This window comes from Haplochromis burtoni, unplaced genomic scaffold (assembly GCF_018398535.1).
Source record: "Haplochromis burtoni strain Fernald_Lab_line unplaced genomic scaffold, NCSU_Asbu1 Contig_80, whole genome shotgun sequence".
Classification (NCBI taxonomy): Eukaryota; Metazoa; Chordata; class Actinopteri; order Cichliformes; family Cichlidae; genus Haplochromis; species Haplochromis burtoni.
This window is the reverse complement of record NW_024582441.1, coordinates 570199-589694: the sequence shown is the minus strand read 5'-3', so window position 1 is coordinate 589694 and position 19496 is coordinate 570199. Positions and strand designations below refer to the sequence as shown.

The following is a 19496-nucleotide window of genomic DNA, read 5'->3' as shown; positions in this document are numbered from 1 at the left end:
GTTACCCCTTGAACCTTTGTCCTATATTATCTATTGTATATCTCTATCTATCTATATACAGAGGTAGTACAAATTGGGATTCCCTAAAGCCACCATCCTCCTTGATCTGACTCATGCCAATGGATCTGAAGCATTCTGATTACATTTAGCACCTATACAGCAGTATATTTTCATATAATTTGGATCACATTAGGGAAAGTAATCAAATTCCAAGCCAGAGAATGACACTTGCGGTGTTTTTACTGTGGTTTGGTATAAAAACTGTTCCAAATTGACTAAAAAAAAAAAATGTAGGGTCCAATTATTTTAACTATTTTATACAGCGAGTGAGTGACAATAGTGCACCCTTGTGGTAAAAAGGGTGATTTCAACAAAATCAGCCTCTGACCTCAGTGCTACTGCCACTCCGTGGTAACAAAAAGAAAAATTGATAAATAACAGTGGGTGCTACCATTCAGTCTACCAGGTCGAGGTTACCGAGATTTAAACTCCTCAGAGATCTGTAGTAGATGCACCTATGGTATCAATGTGAAAATCCCAGATCCCAGCTTTCTCAAGTTATCACATTCAAACTTAGGTGTTCATGCTGCCCTGGGTGACAAGACCGCATCAGCATTTTGCTGAGGGGTAACGAATATATCTGAGAGGATTAAATAAACTTAGTTACTCATGAAGGCCTTGCTGATACTAAATAACAGAACTGAAAACCTGCTACTGATATTCAAGTGAACTTTAAGACGAAAGCAGGCAGATATGTAACAAGGCCAATGTGAACAGAAATCTTTGTCAGATAAAGCTTTAGAGCATTTTTGTTCATTAGTTATTGACTTCTGTGTTCACATTTTAGATATACAGGGAGTGCAGAATTATTAGGCAAATGAGTATTTTGTCCACATCATCCTCTTCATGCACGTTGTCTTACTCCAAGCTGTATAGGCTCGAAAGCCTACTACCAATTAAGCATATTAGGTGATGTGCATCTCTGTAATGAGAAGGGGTGTGGTCTAATGACATCAACACCCTATATCAGGTGTGCATAATTATTAGGCAACGTCCTTTCCTTTGGCAAAATGGGTCAAAAGAAGGACTTGACAGGCTCAGAAAAGTCAAAAATAGTGAGATATCTTGCAGAGGGATGCAGCAGTCTCAAAATTGCAAAGCTTCTGAAGCGTGATCATCGAACAATCAAGCGTTTCATTCAAAATAGTCAACAGGGTCGCAAGAAGCGTGTGGAAAAACCAAGGCGCAAAATAACTGCCCATGAACTGAGAAAAGTCAAGCGTGCAGCTGCCAAGATGCCACTTGCCACCAGTTTGGCCATATTTCAGAGCTGCAACATCACTGGAGTGCCCAAAAGCACAAGGTGTGCAATACTCAGAGACATGGCCAAGGTAAGAAAGGCTGAAAGACGACCACCACTGAACAAGACACACAAGCTGAAACGTCAAGACTGGGCCAAGAAATATCTCAAGACTGGTTTTTCTAAGGTTTTATGGACTGATGAAATGAGAGTGAGTCTTGATGGGCCAGATGGATGGGCCCGTGGCTGGATTGGTAAAGGGCAGAGAGCTCCAGTCCGACTCAGACGCCAGCAAGGTGGAGGTGGAGTACTGGTTTGGGCTGGTATCATCAAAGATGAGCTTGTGGGGCCTTTTCGGGTTGAGGATGGAGTCAAGCTCAACTCCCAGTCCTACTGCCAGTTTCTGGAAGACACCTTCTTCAAGCAGTGGTACAGGAAGAAGTCTGCATCCTTCAAGAAAAACATGATTTTCATGCAGGACAATGCTCCATCACACGCGTCCAAGTACTCCACAGCGTGGCTGGCAAGAAAGGGTATAAAAGAAGAAAAACTAATGACATGGCCTCCTTGTTCACCTGATCTGAACCCCATTGAGAACCTGTGGTCCATCATCAAATGTGAGATTTACAAGGAGGGAAAACAGTACACCTCTCTGAACAGTGTCTGGGAGGCTGTGGTTGCTGCTGCACGCAATGTTGATGGTGAACAGATCAAAACACTGACAGAATCCATGGATGGCAGGCTTTTGAGTGTCCTTGCAAAGAAAGGTGGCTATATTGGTCGCTGATTTGTTTTTGTTTTGTTTTTGAATGTCAGAAATGTATATTTGTGAATGTGGAGATGTTATATTGGTTTCACTGGTAAAAATAAATAATTGAAATGGGTATATATTTGTTTTTTGTTAAGTTGCCTAATAATTATGCACAGTAATAGTCACCTGCACACACAGATATCCCCCTAAAATAGCTAAAACTAAAAACAAACTAAAAACTACTTCCAAAAACATTCAGCTTTGATATTAATGAGTTTTTTGGGTTCATTGAGAACATGGTTGTTGTTCAATAATAAAATTATTCCTCAAAAATACAACTTGCCTAATAATTCTGCACTCCCTGTAATTACACACTAAAGGCAGTTGTAGGAGCACTCAATTTATGCAGCTTACTGATTTTAAATGCTGAGAAAATAATAAAAGAATATGAACTTTTTAGATAACACGATCGTTTTGAATTACAGATGGCAAAAAAAAATTGAAAGAACTCACAATTGATTTGTGAAATTGATTTATTTGCTCTCTGGTGACTCACAAGTCAATCCAAGACAGCAGAATACTGAACAACTTCCTGAAATAAAGCTGCACTGGTATTTATTAAATCAACCACACTAAAGACCAGTTTATAACAGAGGCAGGAAACACATGTTTAAGCTTTAAAACGGTGCTTGTTGTGCGTGTTTTTAGTTTGTAAGACCAGTGCTAATAATGAAAGGGTAACAGTTGTAAAGACATTTGTAGGCAGATGAAAGAGGTTGCAAGTAATAGTCTTGCAGCCACCTGTCATGACGGGTTAGTTCAGATCTTTCCAGGGAAACTTCCGTTTTCTATCTGCTCATCCCATTTAGAAACCTGCAGGAGACATTAAAGAAAACATGAGGCTTAAGTGTAACTTACGCCTACCAGCAGCAGGAGATTCTTAGCCTTGGAAATGGTGATGAGACACAACAGTCTCACACAAGTTACATGTGATGTGGAAACTGTTTCAAAACATCAACTGCAAACAAGGTTTCCAGCTTTGACTGCAACACATGCAGCAGTGAGAACTTTGTGTCACAACGGTAAATGTGATGAAATACAAAAGCTTAATGTCCTTAAAGAGCCCCAAACTCCTGTTTACTCCAGAACAGTCATTCAGAAGAAAAAAAAACAAAAACAAAACAAAACACTGGAAGTACAGGGAAACAAACTGTGGCAGTCAGAGACATCTGCAGTTTCTTCTTAAACTTACCCAGCTCATAGGGCAGAGGCTCTTGTAAACCTTCTGGTACCACTCACATGGAGAAACTTCCTGGCCTTTGGCTGACAGAGCTTTGTTGCACCTGTGGAAGTCTGCAAGAACAAAAAGGGTACAGGGTTTACTTAAATGATAAAAGTCTTCTTGAAGACAAATAGTACCGGCATGAAGCAAAACTAAGAGCTCATTGTGAAAACAGGTTAAAGCTTTTCTGTTTACATAAAACATCATTTTAAACTGAACTGGTGTTTACATTGCTGAAGTACCTAATATGAACACTGATGCTCGGAGGAGGGGAATATGTCTTTTTTGTCCTTCTCAATGGCTTCTCTTCAGGATTTGTTTGATATGTTTCAACTTCCTGAATAACAATTCCTATTGTCTGTCCAGTGCACCAGCTGCTGTTATTGCACTGATTTTTATCTATTTTTTTTTAATCTAACACATTTATCTGAAAAAAAGAGAACACAGAAAGATAACAGCCAGAAAACAATCAGGTTAGAGTGTTAATATTAAGTAAAGTTTTGTTATGGTTTATTTACAAAAAGGTTTAAAGTCCACATCTGAGAGCGAGTGAACTTTTAAAGAATGTTTGGCGGTCTTGTCACCAAGTCAAGTATCTTTTACTTAACATACTCGCTCTTCATTAAAAAAAAAAAAATCCTTTCAGGATTAATTTAAGTACTTAATCGCTAAGAAATTTGTTTTTACATATCAGTTAAAAAAAAACATAGCAATCCAAGTATAACATATAGCATATCATTATACTTGGATGGATTGTGTTACACAGTGATGGCATAGTGATACTAGTGTAACATTGGGCTTTATAATGTATACTTTGTGAGACTCATATAGGGAAGTTTGAAAATTATGCATGAATTAAGAGTACCAATTCCAGTCATCAGTCTCTCCCCCTCCATTTATTTATATTTTGCTTCCAAGGAGTCAGACTCTGTCATTTTTAAAGTTGTCTTGAGTAACAGTTCTGCAGCCTTTCTGAAGACCTTTCAAAGTTTCTTTTGACATTGGCTGCTTTTCATTATTAGTCCAGTCCTTGTACATGAACATTTCCAGAGGAATATTTTTTTGGTTTCTTTGTTTAGCCAACGAACACTGACCTATAAAAGCATTAAAAAGGTCAAGGGAGGAACCAGTGTTGCATCCACACATAACAACAACTCAGCAAAGAACCAATTTCAGATTGCATTTTTGGCACTTTGTTACTAGCACCACTCACTGATTCCCATTTTTAAAGTTACATCTAAGAACCAGACCTTTTAAATTTTCTACTATTTTCTACAGCAAATAACCAGTATCATGTCCTTGAGAAAGGAAACATCAAACAAAGACCTGGCAGATGCATCTGGACCGACTGTCAACAAGGGACACATTGGGGGGGGGAAGCGTATCATTTTTTTAACCTTAAATACTGTATTTCCGTGTTTGTTTACATGTTCCAATGAACTGCTCACATTTCCCATTTCCATAGCACAAAGTAAAGAAATAAAAAGTGTTTTTGCACAGTACTAAAATTAGCCCCATACGCGCATGTGAAGTGCATGTCCTGTTGTGTTAAGACAGTTCTGGTCGGGTTAATGTATGATAATGTGTGATCACAGCAAAGCAATCCTCACCCAGGTAGTTTTGGAAGCAGTTTCGGGTCTGGTTGGTGTTTGGGAATCGGGCGTCAAACGGAGCCGTCTTGTAGTTCTTGATCTTATCTGACACGGCTTCGGCCATTTTTCTATCCTTCAGTCAGTGGGAGGTTTAAACGATGTTGAAACAGGGCACGGCCTAGGTTAGCCTGCAGGGGAAACAGAAATAAAAAGGTGTAAGACAAACGAGACATTTAACTAGTGTTAGCTATCACAGAGGGAACAACGTTAGTTAACCGAGCTACTAGACGTTTACAGTCTTATTGTTACTAATTCAGATACACACAAATTACATGTTTTGAGTATATAAATCTATTGTCATAAGCACACAGGTCGGTATACAAATGAGCCCAGTCAACGTAATCACACAAAATAACTCAGGCAATAGGTTATCGCTAGCCGTTAGCTCAAAGCTAACGAGTTAATCTGTGTGTATACGGCCGTAATTAACACGCAGCACTTAAACCGTTTTAAACGACAAAAAAACGCTGGAAAGACACCTTTAAAGGTTCAAAAAGTTAGGATTAGAACAGCATACTACGAAGTTACGAAGCTAACCTTGGGACGCTTCTTCAACGTGTCCTCTCTAGAAAAAATTGTCCTTCCTCTCCGACGCGCAAGGCACGCTGGGATATCGCCGTAATCAAATCCGTCCTGTTTATTTACGACAGCGTTTAATCTTTAACAGTCACATATTTGTATAATAATTGTATTTATGTTTTTTTCAGAGGTAAAAAGTTAACATACAGCGAAATAAGAAGTGTCAAGGGTCAATGAAGAAGTTTATTATATATTTATTTATTTGCTTCCCCCCGTGTGACCTCCGGATTTGTTGCTGCTTGAGGGAAAGCGGTGGTTTTCATTCTGCGACATAATATTTCCAGATTTTGGATCAAAAGATGACCTCACCTTCTTGCCTTTAAGGCTGTTTGGTTCCAAGTCACTTAGACCTCAGATTAAATCAATGCCAGACCCCAGATATCCTTAAAAAAATCAGATACATTCCTGTGTTTCTGCTCTTAATTTGTACCCATATTTTGCTGCCCCCTCCCAGAGTTTCCGACACTGTGACATGATAAACAGAAGAAAATATGTAACCTATTAAGAGCAAATTTTTCAAAGCATAATCTTAACCCAGTATTATTATTTTATTTTATTTTTTTGGTGACGTCTTCTTCTTTTAATGTCTTGGTTGCTCTTTGATATCTTGCATATATACCCACTAAATACTTCACTACTTATATGTTGCTAGGGTTGGGCTCCCTTTGATTCAACAAGGTGCTGGAAAAATTCCTCAGAGAGTCTGGTCCACATCGTGATGACAGCATCACACAGATCCTGCAGATTTGTCAGCTGCACGTAGGTGATGTGAATCTCCTGTTCCACCACATCACAAAGGTGCTCTATTTGAGATCTGGTGACTGTGGAGGGCATCTGAGTACACTTGAACTCATTGCCATGTTCAAGAAGCCAGTTTGAGATGATTAATTGAGCTTTGTGATGATTTGACCAAGGTGTGTTATCCTGCTTGAAGCATCCATCAGAAGATGGGTAGACTGGTGTCTTAATAGGATAGACATGGACACGGCGTTTAAATGATGATCAGTTAGTACTAAAAGGTCTAACGTGTCCCAAGAAAACATCTGCCATATTGCAACAGCAGCAGCATGAACGATTGATACAAGGTGTTCTTTCATGTTGTTTACACCAAATTCTGATTTTACCATGAATGTCGGAGAAGAAATTGAGACTTATCAGACCAAACAATATTTTTCCAATCTTTTGTGTTCTAATTTTGTTGTAAACTGTAGCCTCAGTTTCCTGTTCTTATCTGACAGGAGTAGCACGTGTTGTGGTGATTTGTTGCTGTGGCTCTTCTGCTTCAAGGTTGACATGTTGTGCTTTCAGAGATGCTTTTCTGCATATCTTGGTTGAGAAAGGGCCTTCCTATCAGCTCAAAGCAGTCTGGCCATTTTCTTTCGACCTCTGACAAGAAGGCAGCAAAGGATGTTCACCCAGAGAGCTACTGCTCACTGGATATTTTCTCTTTTTTTGGACCATTTTCTGTAAACCATAGAGATGGTTGTGTGGGAAAATCCCAGCAAATCAACACCTTCTGAAATATTTAAAATCATTTAACCCCCTTTTCACATTTTCTTCCTCATTCTGATGCTCAGTTTGAACATCAGCACCACATGCACTAACAAGCAGTTGGACAGGTGTGCCTAATGAAGTGACCGGTGAGCATAGGTAATACATACAGTACTCCTCTGTTTCGCAAACAATACGAAATTTTCATATCACTTCACTGGTAGTGACAATAACAGGAAATTTAACATTTAATCATAAGTAATATATTATTTTCTCTTTTAGTCATGGTAGGAACTTGGAAATGGTGGAGGAGTCTTTGTAATGGGACAAACTTTATTAGCCCTTTATGATGACTGTGACAGTGTCCTTTCTCTTTCCATCAACATCTTCCTGTTGAAGACCAGGTCAAAGATCACAGGTGTCTCGCTCTAGCTTCCTGTCTCACTGTGTGCATTTCCTTCATCCTCTTTTCAGCAAAACTTCAAACTTCCTTGCATTTTGTTGAGCACTGTGATAGTCTTTCTCATCATAAATCACATCACAGTACCTGGTTTAAATCAAAAATAGTCTTTTAAACCCATTAAGGCTTTTTCATATAATTTAGCTTTATTCTGTGACATTTTCATTTAACTCAGATGGGCAAAAAGATAGATATCGAGATTGTTTTGTGCAGAGTACAATACAGTATATTATATTCCCAGCAGGGTGCCAAACACCCATGTGTGTGTTTGTGTGTGTAAATTTACCGTTCTCTCACTTCTACCAATCTCTGCCTCTCTTTCTCACTCAGTCAGGATATAGGTGTTGTCCAAAGCAAAGGAAGGAAATTCTGTCACTTAGAACAATGGGTTGGTTTCTCTATCTATAGACCCAGAGCGCCCGAGAGCCAGAGAGGGAGGTAGCAGCCACTTAGAGTAAAAAACTAATGTAAAGGGGCATTTTCTTTAACAGAAGAAAAAAGAATTATTAGAATTAAAGATACCTTTGTCCATTTTTAAGGAGCCGAGGCCTTTAGAAAATGGATTTTCATCCTGAGGAGAAGGACGAGCGCACATTTTTTAGGGTACTTTGAGCTGCGCATTGGCATTTTGGTGGATAATCAAAACACACTATAAAAAGGATTTGAAGTAACTGTGGGTAAGTTTGTTCAAAACCAAATAATTTGAGTAATTTCTTTCTTGTAGTATTTAGAATTCTGTGAAAATATCCCAACATGGTTTTCTAGGAGAGGAGGCCTTTCTGCCTAGAATACCAATAACAGATTTTAGGTGTGGACGCATGTCGAGAAATGGCGTGTCTGAGGGAACAACTTTAAAAAGGAACTCATTTTCAACACAGTACTAGCCATTATCTCAAAATTCTAATCGTAGCTAAAAGAAAACATGTTATCCTAAATTGTGATGGTAGGTTAAATAGAAGTGTTACAGAGAATTGGACAGGCAGTGACCTTTGGAGTGGGTTTTTCCCTGTCACTGCGACAGCTGGACCTGAGTCCTACAAAACACACTTCCTGTTTGAGGATAGGAAAACACATTGGGATTTTCAGGGGCTGTAGGGAGGGCTAATGCCTTTTCATTTGTTTTTACCATGTTGACAACCTGCTGTAGGTATCCTGTTGATATTTTTGAAGGTTGACATCATTCCATTGTTATATTGTTTATATCCTGGCACTGGTGACACACAGCCTTTGGTATGGTGCAGAGAAATATTATTAAGGGAAACCTAATGTTTATATATCTTATAAAAAGATGAGTTATTAAGTTGATTTTAGAGAGAATTGCCCTTTAATATCTGAATTCTTCTCGGTCAGATGGAGGGATCTGGCAGTCCTCGATTCAGAAAACTCCATTTCCCAGTGGGTTTGTGGATCAACTCCCCCAGGAAACACTTTGCAAAGCTTGGTGGTCGTTGGCCCAGCGCGCTCTCTGTCAAGTTGGTCTAAACTTCTTTAATTCGCTTTTTTTAAATTAATCTTTAGTTTTGTTCCAACTTGTGTCCTGCATGTAGAATTAGTTTGTGTATTGATCTTATCTTATCTTATCTCACTTCCACTGTCATTTGTATTCATGTCTTCCATTTATTTTAGTCCTTGTTGTTTGTCAGTCATAACTCACAGCTGACTTGTCCCTTCCTTTCTGCTTCCTCTCTCCTCCATCTGTCTTCCCTCCTCTGTTGTTTCCAGGTCGACTACCAGCTCTGACGCAGCCTCTCTCCACGAGGCCCCCTCTGCTCCTTCCTCTTCCCTTTCTAACTCCACCCCCTCGCTGGCTTCCCCTACCCCATCCCCATCTCCTTCCCCGGCCTTCCTCAGGCCGCGGCCTGCTGCACCCCAGTCCCGTGCTAAGCGCCTTTCCCATCTCTTCTTACGGGGGCGTTCCAACAGTGACCGGGACCGGGCAGTGGGAGAGAAGGAGAGAGAAGTTTGGGCTCATTCGGCAGCCCCCTCCTCCCACCACTACTTGCCCCCTGCTTCTTCCTCTGCCCCAGGCCTGATCAAAATCTATGGAGATGCACTCTCCAGTGGAGCCAATTATCGCTCCCTGCTGGCCAACATACACTCCACAGCCAGGCAACTCATTGCCCAGGTCATCACTCGCTACACTGAAAGAGAGCGGGAGGAGACAGATGACGCAGGTATGAAAGGGAAATTTTGGCTCATTTGGACCTCTGCTGCGATCCATGACTAGGAATTGTTTGCTTAAAATTTTTTTACCAATTGGGAATGACTTTATATAAACATAAATAGCAGTGTTATGGAAAAATAATTACCCTCCCCCTCATTCCCCCTTTCCTCCATTACTTTCTAGTTCTCCAGAAACACAGCCCTGAAGACTTCCTATTGTGTGATGTCATTGGAAAGCCCATCCAGCAGCCAGATGGAGCTATCAAATGGGAGACAGAGTGCCGGAGAAGCGTTGCCCCGTGGGAATGTCCTTTGTTGTTAGTGGACATGTGGCGGCCTAAGGATGGATTTGAGCGGCGCTTTGAAATCCAAAGGAAGGAAGACTATGAGAGAGAAGAGTTAGAGAGGGAGAAGGAGCGTGAGAGGGAGGGAGAGAACTACCAAGGTACGTATGAGATGCAGCAGATAGGTACAGTGGCAAGAAAAGAAAAAATTGACCATTTATGCACAGCACAGGGCAAAGCTGATTGATACTTGGGTTGTCTGGGCAACAGGTGTGCGCTGGCGGCGGAGCAGGATGTCATCAGGTGGCGGAGCAGAGGAGGGCGAACGGGGTCACCGTGGAAGGAACACAGAGCTGAGGAGGAGCATCAGCGACATGAACCTCAGTCTGCGACGTCGCCAAGGCAATCACGTCAGCAACGACCCCCGCGGTTCTGGAAACCGGCCTAACAACAGCGCAGGGGTGCATGACAGAAAGAACATTGTGAGCATGATCAACCCACAGCCAGGAGAGGTAAAGAGAAGGCTGCAGTAAGTAGAAGCTGAACTGACCACACGTTCGGTCTTCTAACCATCATAAACCATTTCTGCAGATCAGGGCGTCGAAAGCTGAAGGGAAGGTTGGATGGACAAACCAGCCGGCAGAGGATGAGAAGGATTATTCCAGCTGTGACCTGGAAGTGATGTCACAAAGTCTGATCCTTCCACCTACAGACCGGCCTTACTTCCTGTTGCTACAGGGTTACGATCAGAGCAAGGCAAGACATGCTGACAGATGGTATCGCCCATACAAATTCTCGCAAACAACACCCACGCACACGTACATCATGTAAACACATAAACACACATAAACAGCAACGTACTCGTTGACATGCGCTCTCATGTGCGCATTAGCAAAAGCGCAGGCATGGCTGTAGTGGAGCTGTGCACACGCGTGCACACACCCTGTGCATTACATCATACCTGCATGTCTGTAATCGCCACATACCATCAGGGTTTCCATCCCTCTACACGCTTCTCCCATTCACCACCCAGCACAAAACAGCCTCTGAGCAGCACAATGCCAGAAAATGTATCCATCAAATGCACAAAACCCCCCTGTGTACATCACTTCATCTCACACAATGACCTCACACAGGTCTCCATTGTAACAAACTGTGACACACTTCATTCCTTATCGACTGCCTTCTGTTTGGCTTAACATCTGATAGAAGATTGATATAAACCATAACACTTAAAAGATAACAGACCTCCCTGACTCACTGATCCACTGTGTGTTTTGTGTAGGATTTTGTTTTGTACATCATGTCGGGACATATGCATGTGTTTGGAAGGAAACCCACAATAAGGGAGAGAGAGAAGGATAGAGAAAGAGAGAGGAAGGGGAAGAGGCCGCTGAAGGTGGACACGTTCCTGTCTGCTCCTGACCTTTTGGCTAGACACTTACTAGTCCGGAGAGACTCCGCTGTTCCAGAGACACCCACTGGACAAGGTACACCGGCACAGATCATCGTTAGAATCTTGCTGCACTCTCTTGCAGAAAATACAAAACTAGAGAAGGTAGATTGTTCATCCAAAGTAGGACATCATTGTTCTCAATGTTATTCCTGTTAAAAGAGGATTCTTCCTCTCCATTTTTGTCAAATGCTAGTTCACAGGGAATAATTTACCTTGACATGACTGTCATAAACTGGTGGGTAAATTTAAACTCAATAATATTTTATGAATTTTATCCCAGCCCTGATGCGACCTTTCAGAGGAGGTGCAGTTACACACAATGGAGTGGCCCTTTACAGGGAGACGGTCCTAAAGCCGGGCGATGTGATTGGTCTGGGGAACCACTTTCTTTTCTTGTATCGTGACCCTCGTGTGACTCCGCCTCCACCGCTGGCACTGACCTTGCCATGGCAGACTGATGCCTCCACCACCTGCTGCCCTTCAGGGTTGGTGGACAGACAGGAAGCTCTGAGGCAGTACCTGGGCTCCACTGAGGCCGTGTTGAAATTCCATTCTCGTCACGCCGATTCCTTGTTACAGGTAAGAAGGGAAAATAGCAGACTTCTTATAGTCTGACTATAGTTATCTAGTCGAAATAAACTTTTATTTATACATATATGTGTTGATCCTTTACTTTTCTCATAGGAGATCATCTCCAGAAATTCCTCTCCAGACTCTGGAGGCGGGCCTTTAGCTCCTGCTTATCTCCTGTCAATCATGATAGATCATGCCTCCAAACACCTGGACCCTGCTCTCCTACCACAGATATTGCTCAAGTCAGCCAATCTAATAAAAGAAATTGTGTGGGTAAGTAACACACACAAACAAAAACAATAGCTTGATGTCATGTTTGGTATTGTTACTTGTTCACATCTTGTTTTTGCAATCCTCAATTTAGCATTTGCTGGTCATAAACCAAAGTATTGGACAAAATTAAAACTTTAAATGGCATTACATAAAAAGTCAGGAGATGGGTGTCAAAATATGTCACTAAAACACAACAATCTCAGCCTCCCAGTGAAAAGAAGGTGCGAGCTGATTCATGTTGGTGTATTCTTTTATATCTGTTGCCCACTGAAATAAATTACTTATTACTATTTCAAACCTACTTTGCGCACCTGAATTCCATTTATCGTTCCAGTCTTTCCATTTTCCATCTTAGTGTCAATAAAACATTCAAAGGATCAGCAAATTCAGAAGGATTCATCCACTGGGGACCATGAGTCTCTGGACCAAAGCTCAAGGCCATCAATTCACCAGCTGTTAAGATAACTTGGACAAAATTAATGGACCAACTGGGAGACATTGCTTTCCAAAGAGTCATGCTGCTTGTGTAATTAAAAAAATACAACATATATAATCATATCTGTGACGTGTGAATTAATAATATGTTGGAGGAAGTCAGAGAATGGCTCATCTATGGAACAAATGTTAAGTTTTTTATATTTAATGACAGTATGGTCGTGACCACACTTAAACAAGTCTGACAGATAAACCTCAGGTAGGCAGATTGAGAATGCCACATTAAGTCAGACAGAAAAACCAGCAGACAGACATATGCCCTTCATTGTGGCCTACTGGCTTGTGAGCAGGAGTGAGGATGGGCTGATGTCACTTCCCTCCCGCTGGAAAATCTGCTCTAACTGTCCAGGCTGCAGGGCTAGACTCCACTCCCCCTCCTCCACCCCCACACTAAGTCTCGTCTCTTCTGTTTCCAACTATCTTTGCAGGATAACATTAAGGAATTTGGGGATAAGCATCCCACGCAAAAGTAAGAATATTTATGTTCTACGTAATGTTTCCTCTGTTTAGAGATTTCCAGCTGAGTGATTCATGATACATTTGTGCCTGTGCTGTTATGTCTTTGGTAAATTTTTGTGGTATGATGGAAGCATTGTCTCGAATATAGCTAGATAATAATAACTCAGCCTATTTTTACTTCAGTATGGAGCGTTTTGCTTTTAGTGCACAAACACAAACCTGACAGGGGAATGTTCACAATACTTGATAGCAAACATAACTTTGGAATTACTTAAATGTGTTGTCCAGTTCAACAGAGCAAGAAGGAGAGATAAGCACGCCAAACGTCCAGAAACTGTCATCTGACCTTCGACCTCTCATGTTCTGGATGTCAAACGCCACGGAGCTCCTCAACTTCTTCCAGGTTAAAGTAGAAGTGATGGAGAAAGAGTGGGAGTTTGAAGGTGAGAATAACTGGAAAACAACAGAAGGGGGGGGGGACCTTTAGAAGATCAAAAGTATAAGCTGGCACAGGAATTTGGCAAAGCTAAACAGAGAAATCAAAGCTGACACTGAGCCTGGAATTGATCATAATGATTGTTTCTTTGAAGCCCCTGGGGATCCAGTTTTGACAGCTGATATGGACACCTGCTCAGAAGCTCTGGCACAGCTGGATGATGTCATTATGCACACCTTCCAGCAGTGTGTGTATCACCTTACCAAGGTAAAGTGGAGAAAAAGCCAGATACAGCGGTCCACATACTCCGATGTGCTTTGGCTTCAAATCAACGTTACCATTTTATGTGTAATGTTGCATGCCCTTTTAAACTGTAACTCCGGATAGCCACTTCTATTTAACCTCACCGAGAGACAGCACAAATTACTTTCTTAAGACATAAAAACTGTTCCTTTCTGGAACAAGCTCACCACCACCCACAATTGATTTTAATTTTCTCCAGCTGCATGCAGCTCCTCCAGTCCCTTTGTGCATTGCATTCTGAGACCATACTTAGGATGTACTCATTTGTGAAATCATACTTTTTTGGCTTTGTGTGGAAAACCTGTATTGAATTGGAACATACTGACATGGAAATAGCAATACTAGAGGATAACATGTCCAGAAAGCCGATGCAAGCATGTTGATGGTGTAATTTTTAGCATGTTAGTCATCTTCACTAAGAGTCCCAGCATGATCCAATCTATGATTTAGCACAAAGTGAAAGTGAGTTTAACAGAAGTGTCATTAGTGTTGTATAGTTGTGCATTTGCGTATGAGCAGAAGATTAAAAGCTTAACCTGATGATGGCGCTAGAGGAAAAGTCACCAAGGTCAGAGATCTGGACCTGTACAAACTATTGTGATAGCCATCACTTCAAGTGTTGATACAAATCATCTTAACATCTTCTTCCACTTAATTCATTCCAGTTTATACTGTCCATTCAACATCCATCATTTCCGGATTTTTATAATATTTTTAATATAAAAATGAACTTACTTTTTTTTCTCTTTCTGTCCACAAAGACACTGTACTCCCTTCTTCCAGCCCTTCTGGACACCAACCCATTTTCCAGCGAGGAGAAGGAGAAAGAGAAGGATGGAGCTCAGGCTGCAGAGGGAGAAGAGAAAAGAGGAGGAGAAGAAGAGGTAGATGATGTGTCCACCTTGCCACCCAAGGTTGCTGGACTTGTGGAAGTGTATCGCTGTTCCCTGATGCTGTCACGGGAGGCATGTCTTTCCCCACCGCTCACCTCGCAAACCTTCGGCTACCTCTTCTTCTTCACCAATACCTCCTTGCTCAATACTTTGCTGGAGAGAGGTGAGAAGGCACGGGGCAAAGAAATCCTGTGTGGTTAATTCAGCAATAAATACGGTATCACTTTGTAAAAACTGAAGCTAGAGATGATAAAAGTGACCTTTTGGATAAAAGGAAGACTCACTGCTTTACTCCTGATAAAACAAACAAAATTAGCTTTTTTCAAATGTTTTTTCTGTTTTCTCCAACATCCTCTCCCCCTCTTTTCAGACGGACTGTTTTCATGGTCCAGAGCAGTACAGATCCGAACAAACCTAGACCTGGTTCTGGACTGGCTACAGGGTGCAGGATTAGGAGACATCGCCTCAGAGTTTATGAAGAAACTGTCAGTCACAGTCAACTTCCTGTGTATTCCCAAGACTCGACTCATCCAGGTAACACAGCTGCATGTACAACATGCCCTTTGAGCCTTCTCCTAGAATGCCATCTAACATCTCCTCCATTAACTTCTTATCTCCAAGTCATCCTGGGCCAGTCTACAGGAAGAACATGCTTTATTAAGTCCTTCTCAGTTGCACCACCTGCTCACCCATTACAAGCTGGGACCCAGCAGAGCTCCACCGGCATCCTGGGCCCCTCCGCCAGGCACTGAACTCAGTGGAGGTAATAAATCAAAAGGGCTTATGATTGAACATTTAATAACTATAATGAATAGTGGCATTATATGTCAAGTAAACTGTTTCTCAACCTTTTCTCATTTTTCAGACATCTTTGAGAGCTTTTTGGACCATCCTCCTCTTATCCTGCCAAATGAGACACCACGCCTTGACCTCTCCCAGCCAATCCCAAGCCCTGAGCTACAAAAAGAAGTTACACGTCTCCGCACCTTCTTGTGGGGACTCGACCAGGATGAGCTCCCAGCCAATCAGAGGACTCGGCTCTGAGGAAGCCCTTATATGTCTCTGTATTAATGTCTCATAGAAGTAAAAAAAAAAAAAGGATATCACCAAAAACATCAAACTGGACACCAGAAAATAATGCAAACTGGACGTGCTTTCTGTATTTTTATTGGCTGGTTGTTGGTTTTCCTCACACTTCATATCATCTCATTTATTCACTTAGATATTGTCTAGCTAAATAAATGTACTAGCTCTGTCATGCCTTTATAGGATTTGTTTGAAAGCAAGGAGCAAAAACCCATGTCTGTTAGGTAACATAGTGTTGTGCTTTACGTGGCTGTTTCCCTTGGCTTCCGTGTATGTTTTCAAACTACTTGTTTTTAATAAAATGCTGAATTCAAGCCTAAAAGACTTACAGTTTCCGCATGGTCTTTGACAAGCTTGTTTCCCACAGCGGGGCCCCTGGGGCTTGGCACACACCTTTGCTTCTACACCAAAGAAACATTCCACAAGGTGGCGATGCAGGACTCACTCCACTTGTAGGTTAACCGATGAGTCTGCAGGTAGAACTGCCTGACTAAGGAGGTGACCGTACAACTGCATTATCGACTGATCCAAAGCACATTCTCATTTCCTGTAATAATGGCATCATTTTACGCAGGGGTCATGACTCAGCGAGCAAATGAGACTGTGATCATCGCACACAAAGGTTACCTTTACCAAGGTGAGCTGTTGTAAAGGCCAAAGCTGGTTACTTAAAAGCAGGAGTGAGTTTTCACTCCTGGTGTGTAGGGTTTCCTTTTTCATTAATGTGGTGCGATCCCCCTGGGTCCCTGAAGAAAAAGTCCAGCTCATTAAGCACAAAACAGCAAGAAGTTCTCGTGAGTAGACAGCAGACAGGTGATATCATCATTGAGAGTGAGTAACTTGAAAGTGCGTCTGTTCCAGTTTGGCAATATCCAGTCAATTTAACTGCTGGGTCAGCCAAACGTCTTTAGAAAACAGTTCCCAACTTTCTTTATTTTGAGTATGAAACTCTGTGACGTCTCAGAGAAAGTTATCACGCTCCTCCTTTGGCGTCCATCCAAATGGCTTCCTTTCTTCCGGTCAGCTTCTCAGATGAGTTCCTTTACGGTAAAAAGCCAAAGAATTTCCAAAAACACATCAGTCCCGTGGGAGACCCCTGCTTACATCATTACTGTTGCCACTGGTTCTGTTCCCCCACTTTCTTACTGTGCCGACACTGAAAAACATGCCACTGAAATAGACCAGTTATAGATTATGAATCATGAGGAGAGGCCCTCTGTGGTTAAATTCATCAATTAGGTGATTGTAATCACTCTCATTTGAAATTCAATGTGGCGTATGAGTGAGAGTGAGACTGTGTTGTGTGCTAATTTAAACTTTCCAGTAATGCCATACAGATGTAGTTTGTAGCTTTATAATTAAACACAGATGGAAGACAGACTGGTATAGGTCCGTGCTCATTGTGTGATAATACAGTAGTCTGTGATACAATGCGGTGACCAGTGTCTGAGTACTATCACTAACAAGTGAGGTTTTGTAAGGATGTGACACACACAAGGTTTTCTGTGATCTCAATCACTAACAAACTGTGCATGTCAGCCCCACTTTCTCCCAGAATTGCGTAGTCACACAGAGACGCACAACTCTTTTCTTTTTTTTCTTTTTTTCTGTCTGACACACACACAAGGACTAAGTACACTTCTTTACCCAGGTGCACAGCCCCACACCTGTTGTTGCAGCTCTCTGTAATTAGCCCGACACAATTATCATTGGTGGATGGAGGGAGGGGGTGAAGACAATGGGGCAGTTATTCCGTCCCTATCATCTCTTTCTCTCTCCCTGCTGTCGAGTAATGAAAGATACTTCCCTTCTTCAAAGGGACGGAGTTTCCTACAAAACGGCTGAGTCAGAGGAGAAAAGGAGGGAAGGATGAAAAGAAAAGGAGAACAGTAGGGAGGCACGGGTGGTAACGCAATGCTGCTGGTGTGAGGCCCAGTGGACCACAGTGATTGTGCTCATTGTTGTACACACAGGAGTGAAAAAGCCTGTGGCTCTCACACTTAACGCTAACAGCTACAACCTGGCACAGCGTCAGTATCTATTTGCGATCTGGTAGCACTTTACCTGAGCCTTGCGTCATCCTAAAGCCTACAGTATAAGAAGGTTTTTCAGGTCATATGTCAGGCAAAAAGGGCAGAAAATGCTGACTACTGGATCACTCATATAGGACAAAGAAATGAGACTTGTGAGGTTCAAGTGCAAACTAAAGGTAGTTGTAGCGTGAAGTCAGCTGAAAGTGGAATAATGTGCATGTCCCTGTCAGAGACAACAAAAAAGACAGACTGGGGGATGTAAGAATCTGTGTGGGGTTTGAGATAACTGAGGAGAAGGTCAGGGATGCTTGGAGGGACATCTGTGAGACGCAGACAGACGACAGGCTGAAGCTGAGGTTGGTGACGGGGAGACTGATGATGAACCAGACAGCAGAGCCTCAGTGGGGTGATTACAAGGCCAAGAGAAAAGCTCAAGGGACAGATTTGTTTTCTCCTAGTTACATCACCCAAACGTGAACTCCTCACATAAACACATAAACTTCTTCTTCTTCCTTTTTTTTGGTGCATGCATGCATGCACCTACACACAAATGCACACAGGCATAGGCCGTGATATAAAGGAACCCCTGTGAGGTCAGATCCACCGAGCTGAGGCTGTCCACTGTTAGTAGGACTAGCCAGGTAAGCCTCGCAGTCTCTCTGGCAGCTACAACCACCACCACCAACCACTGTATCTTACCCTGCCCTGTCCTGCCCTGCCGCGGCCTTCTCTCCACTGGCGGCTGTCTGTCCTAGGCTGCTGCTGCTGGTTCTCTCAAGCAGCTTTTGCCTTCATGCACGTGCTGTTCAATTTGAGAAAGAGGTACAAATTTGGAATTGGTGGTGTTTTCCTCTTTACCAAAATGCCCTCATCTACCTCTTCCCTTCTCCTTTCTTCTTTCCTTCTGTTTTCCTGCTTCTCTCTCTCGCTTTCGTTCTTGTTCAGTATGTTTCTCCCGGGCCAGGGGGCCTGTGGGCAGGGGCCTTATTCCACCAGCCTGGGGCTTCTGTCAGAGGCTTGTTCCATTTTGCGTCATGGTGTTGACTGAGCGGACCCCACACTTAACTCCCATAGAGCCATGGGGTTGGGCGGCAGGGCGGCCGGCGCGGGCTAACGCGGCCCCGTGTTCAGCGTGGTAATCTGATGGCCATGTTTATTTTATGTAGCACTGCTTTGATGGAGCAGAAAAAGTCTTTGGGCTTTTTGTTTCAGCACTTTCACTGCCAGGTCAGAGGTGCTCGCCGTGGTTACGCTCAGGAAGAATAATATTTGCCCTTATATTCACTCCAAACAGGCTTTTTTCCATATTAGTGTCAGGGATACTCTCTGGGTTTCTGCCTTCCACTGATTCGGCACATTGGGGGTGAAGGGTGGCGGGGGGACCACACCTCAAAAGCATCGCTGCCTGGAGGATAATGAGGGTGTTCCACAGGTCGTCCCCAGGCCTGGTCTTATACCCCTGAGTGAACCCCCATCACACTCAGCTCAGGGCCTGAGAGACAGACCTGCAGCCACATATATGTATGT

The 19496-nt window shown here is 42.5% G+C and overlaps 2 protein-coding genes across 3 annotated transcripts; one reads left to right on the top strand and one right to left on the bottom strand.

Moving 5' to 3' along the window:
- Window positions 1-2566: 2566 nt before the first annotated feature.
- Window positions 2567-5633, bottom strand: LOC102297289 (cytochrome c oxidase subunit 6B1). Of its 2 annotated transcripts, none has more exons than XM_005925283.2 (4): window positions 5523-5633; window positions 4944-5113; window positions 3304-3404; window positions 2567-2924 (listed from the first exon to the last, which is right to left on the bottom strand). In XM_005925283.2, exons 2-4 carry the CDS (start codon window positions 5047-5049, stop codon window positions 2871-2873), a joined length of 261 nt encoding a protein of 86 aa, XP_005925345.1. In that variant the 5' UTR covers window positions 5050-5113; window positions 5523-5633; the 3' UTR covers window positions 2567-2870. The 2 variants fall into 2 exon arrangements, with proteins under 2 accessions (XP_005925345.1, XP_042078073.1); XM_042222139.1 differs by having other exon boundaries at window positions 5465-5551.
- Window positions 5634-7918: 2285 nt separating this feature from the next.
- Window positions 7919-16261, top strand: rasip1 (Ras interacting protein 1). The gene is made up of 16 exons (XM_014334515.2): window positions 7919-8192; window positions 8866-8987; window positions 9238-9689; window positions 9863-10123; window positions 10233-10474; window positions 10554-10718; window positions 11248-11452; window positions 11699-11997; window positions 12103-12264; window positions 13188-13228; window positions 13507-13661; window positions 13809-13921; window positions 14719-15013; window positions 15221-15384; window positions 15472-15613; window positions 15716-16261. Exons 2-16 carry the CDS (start codon window positions 8866-8868, stop codon window positions 15892-15894), a joined length of 2997 nt encoding a protein of 998 aa, XP_014190001.1. The 5' UTR covers window positions 7919-8192; the 3' UTR covers window positions 15895-16261.
- The last annotated feature ends 3235 nt before the right edge of the window (window positions 16262-19496 follow it).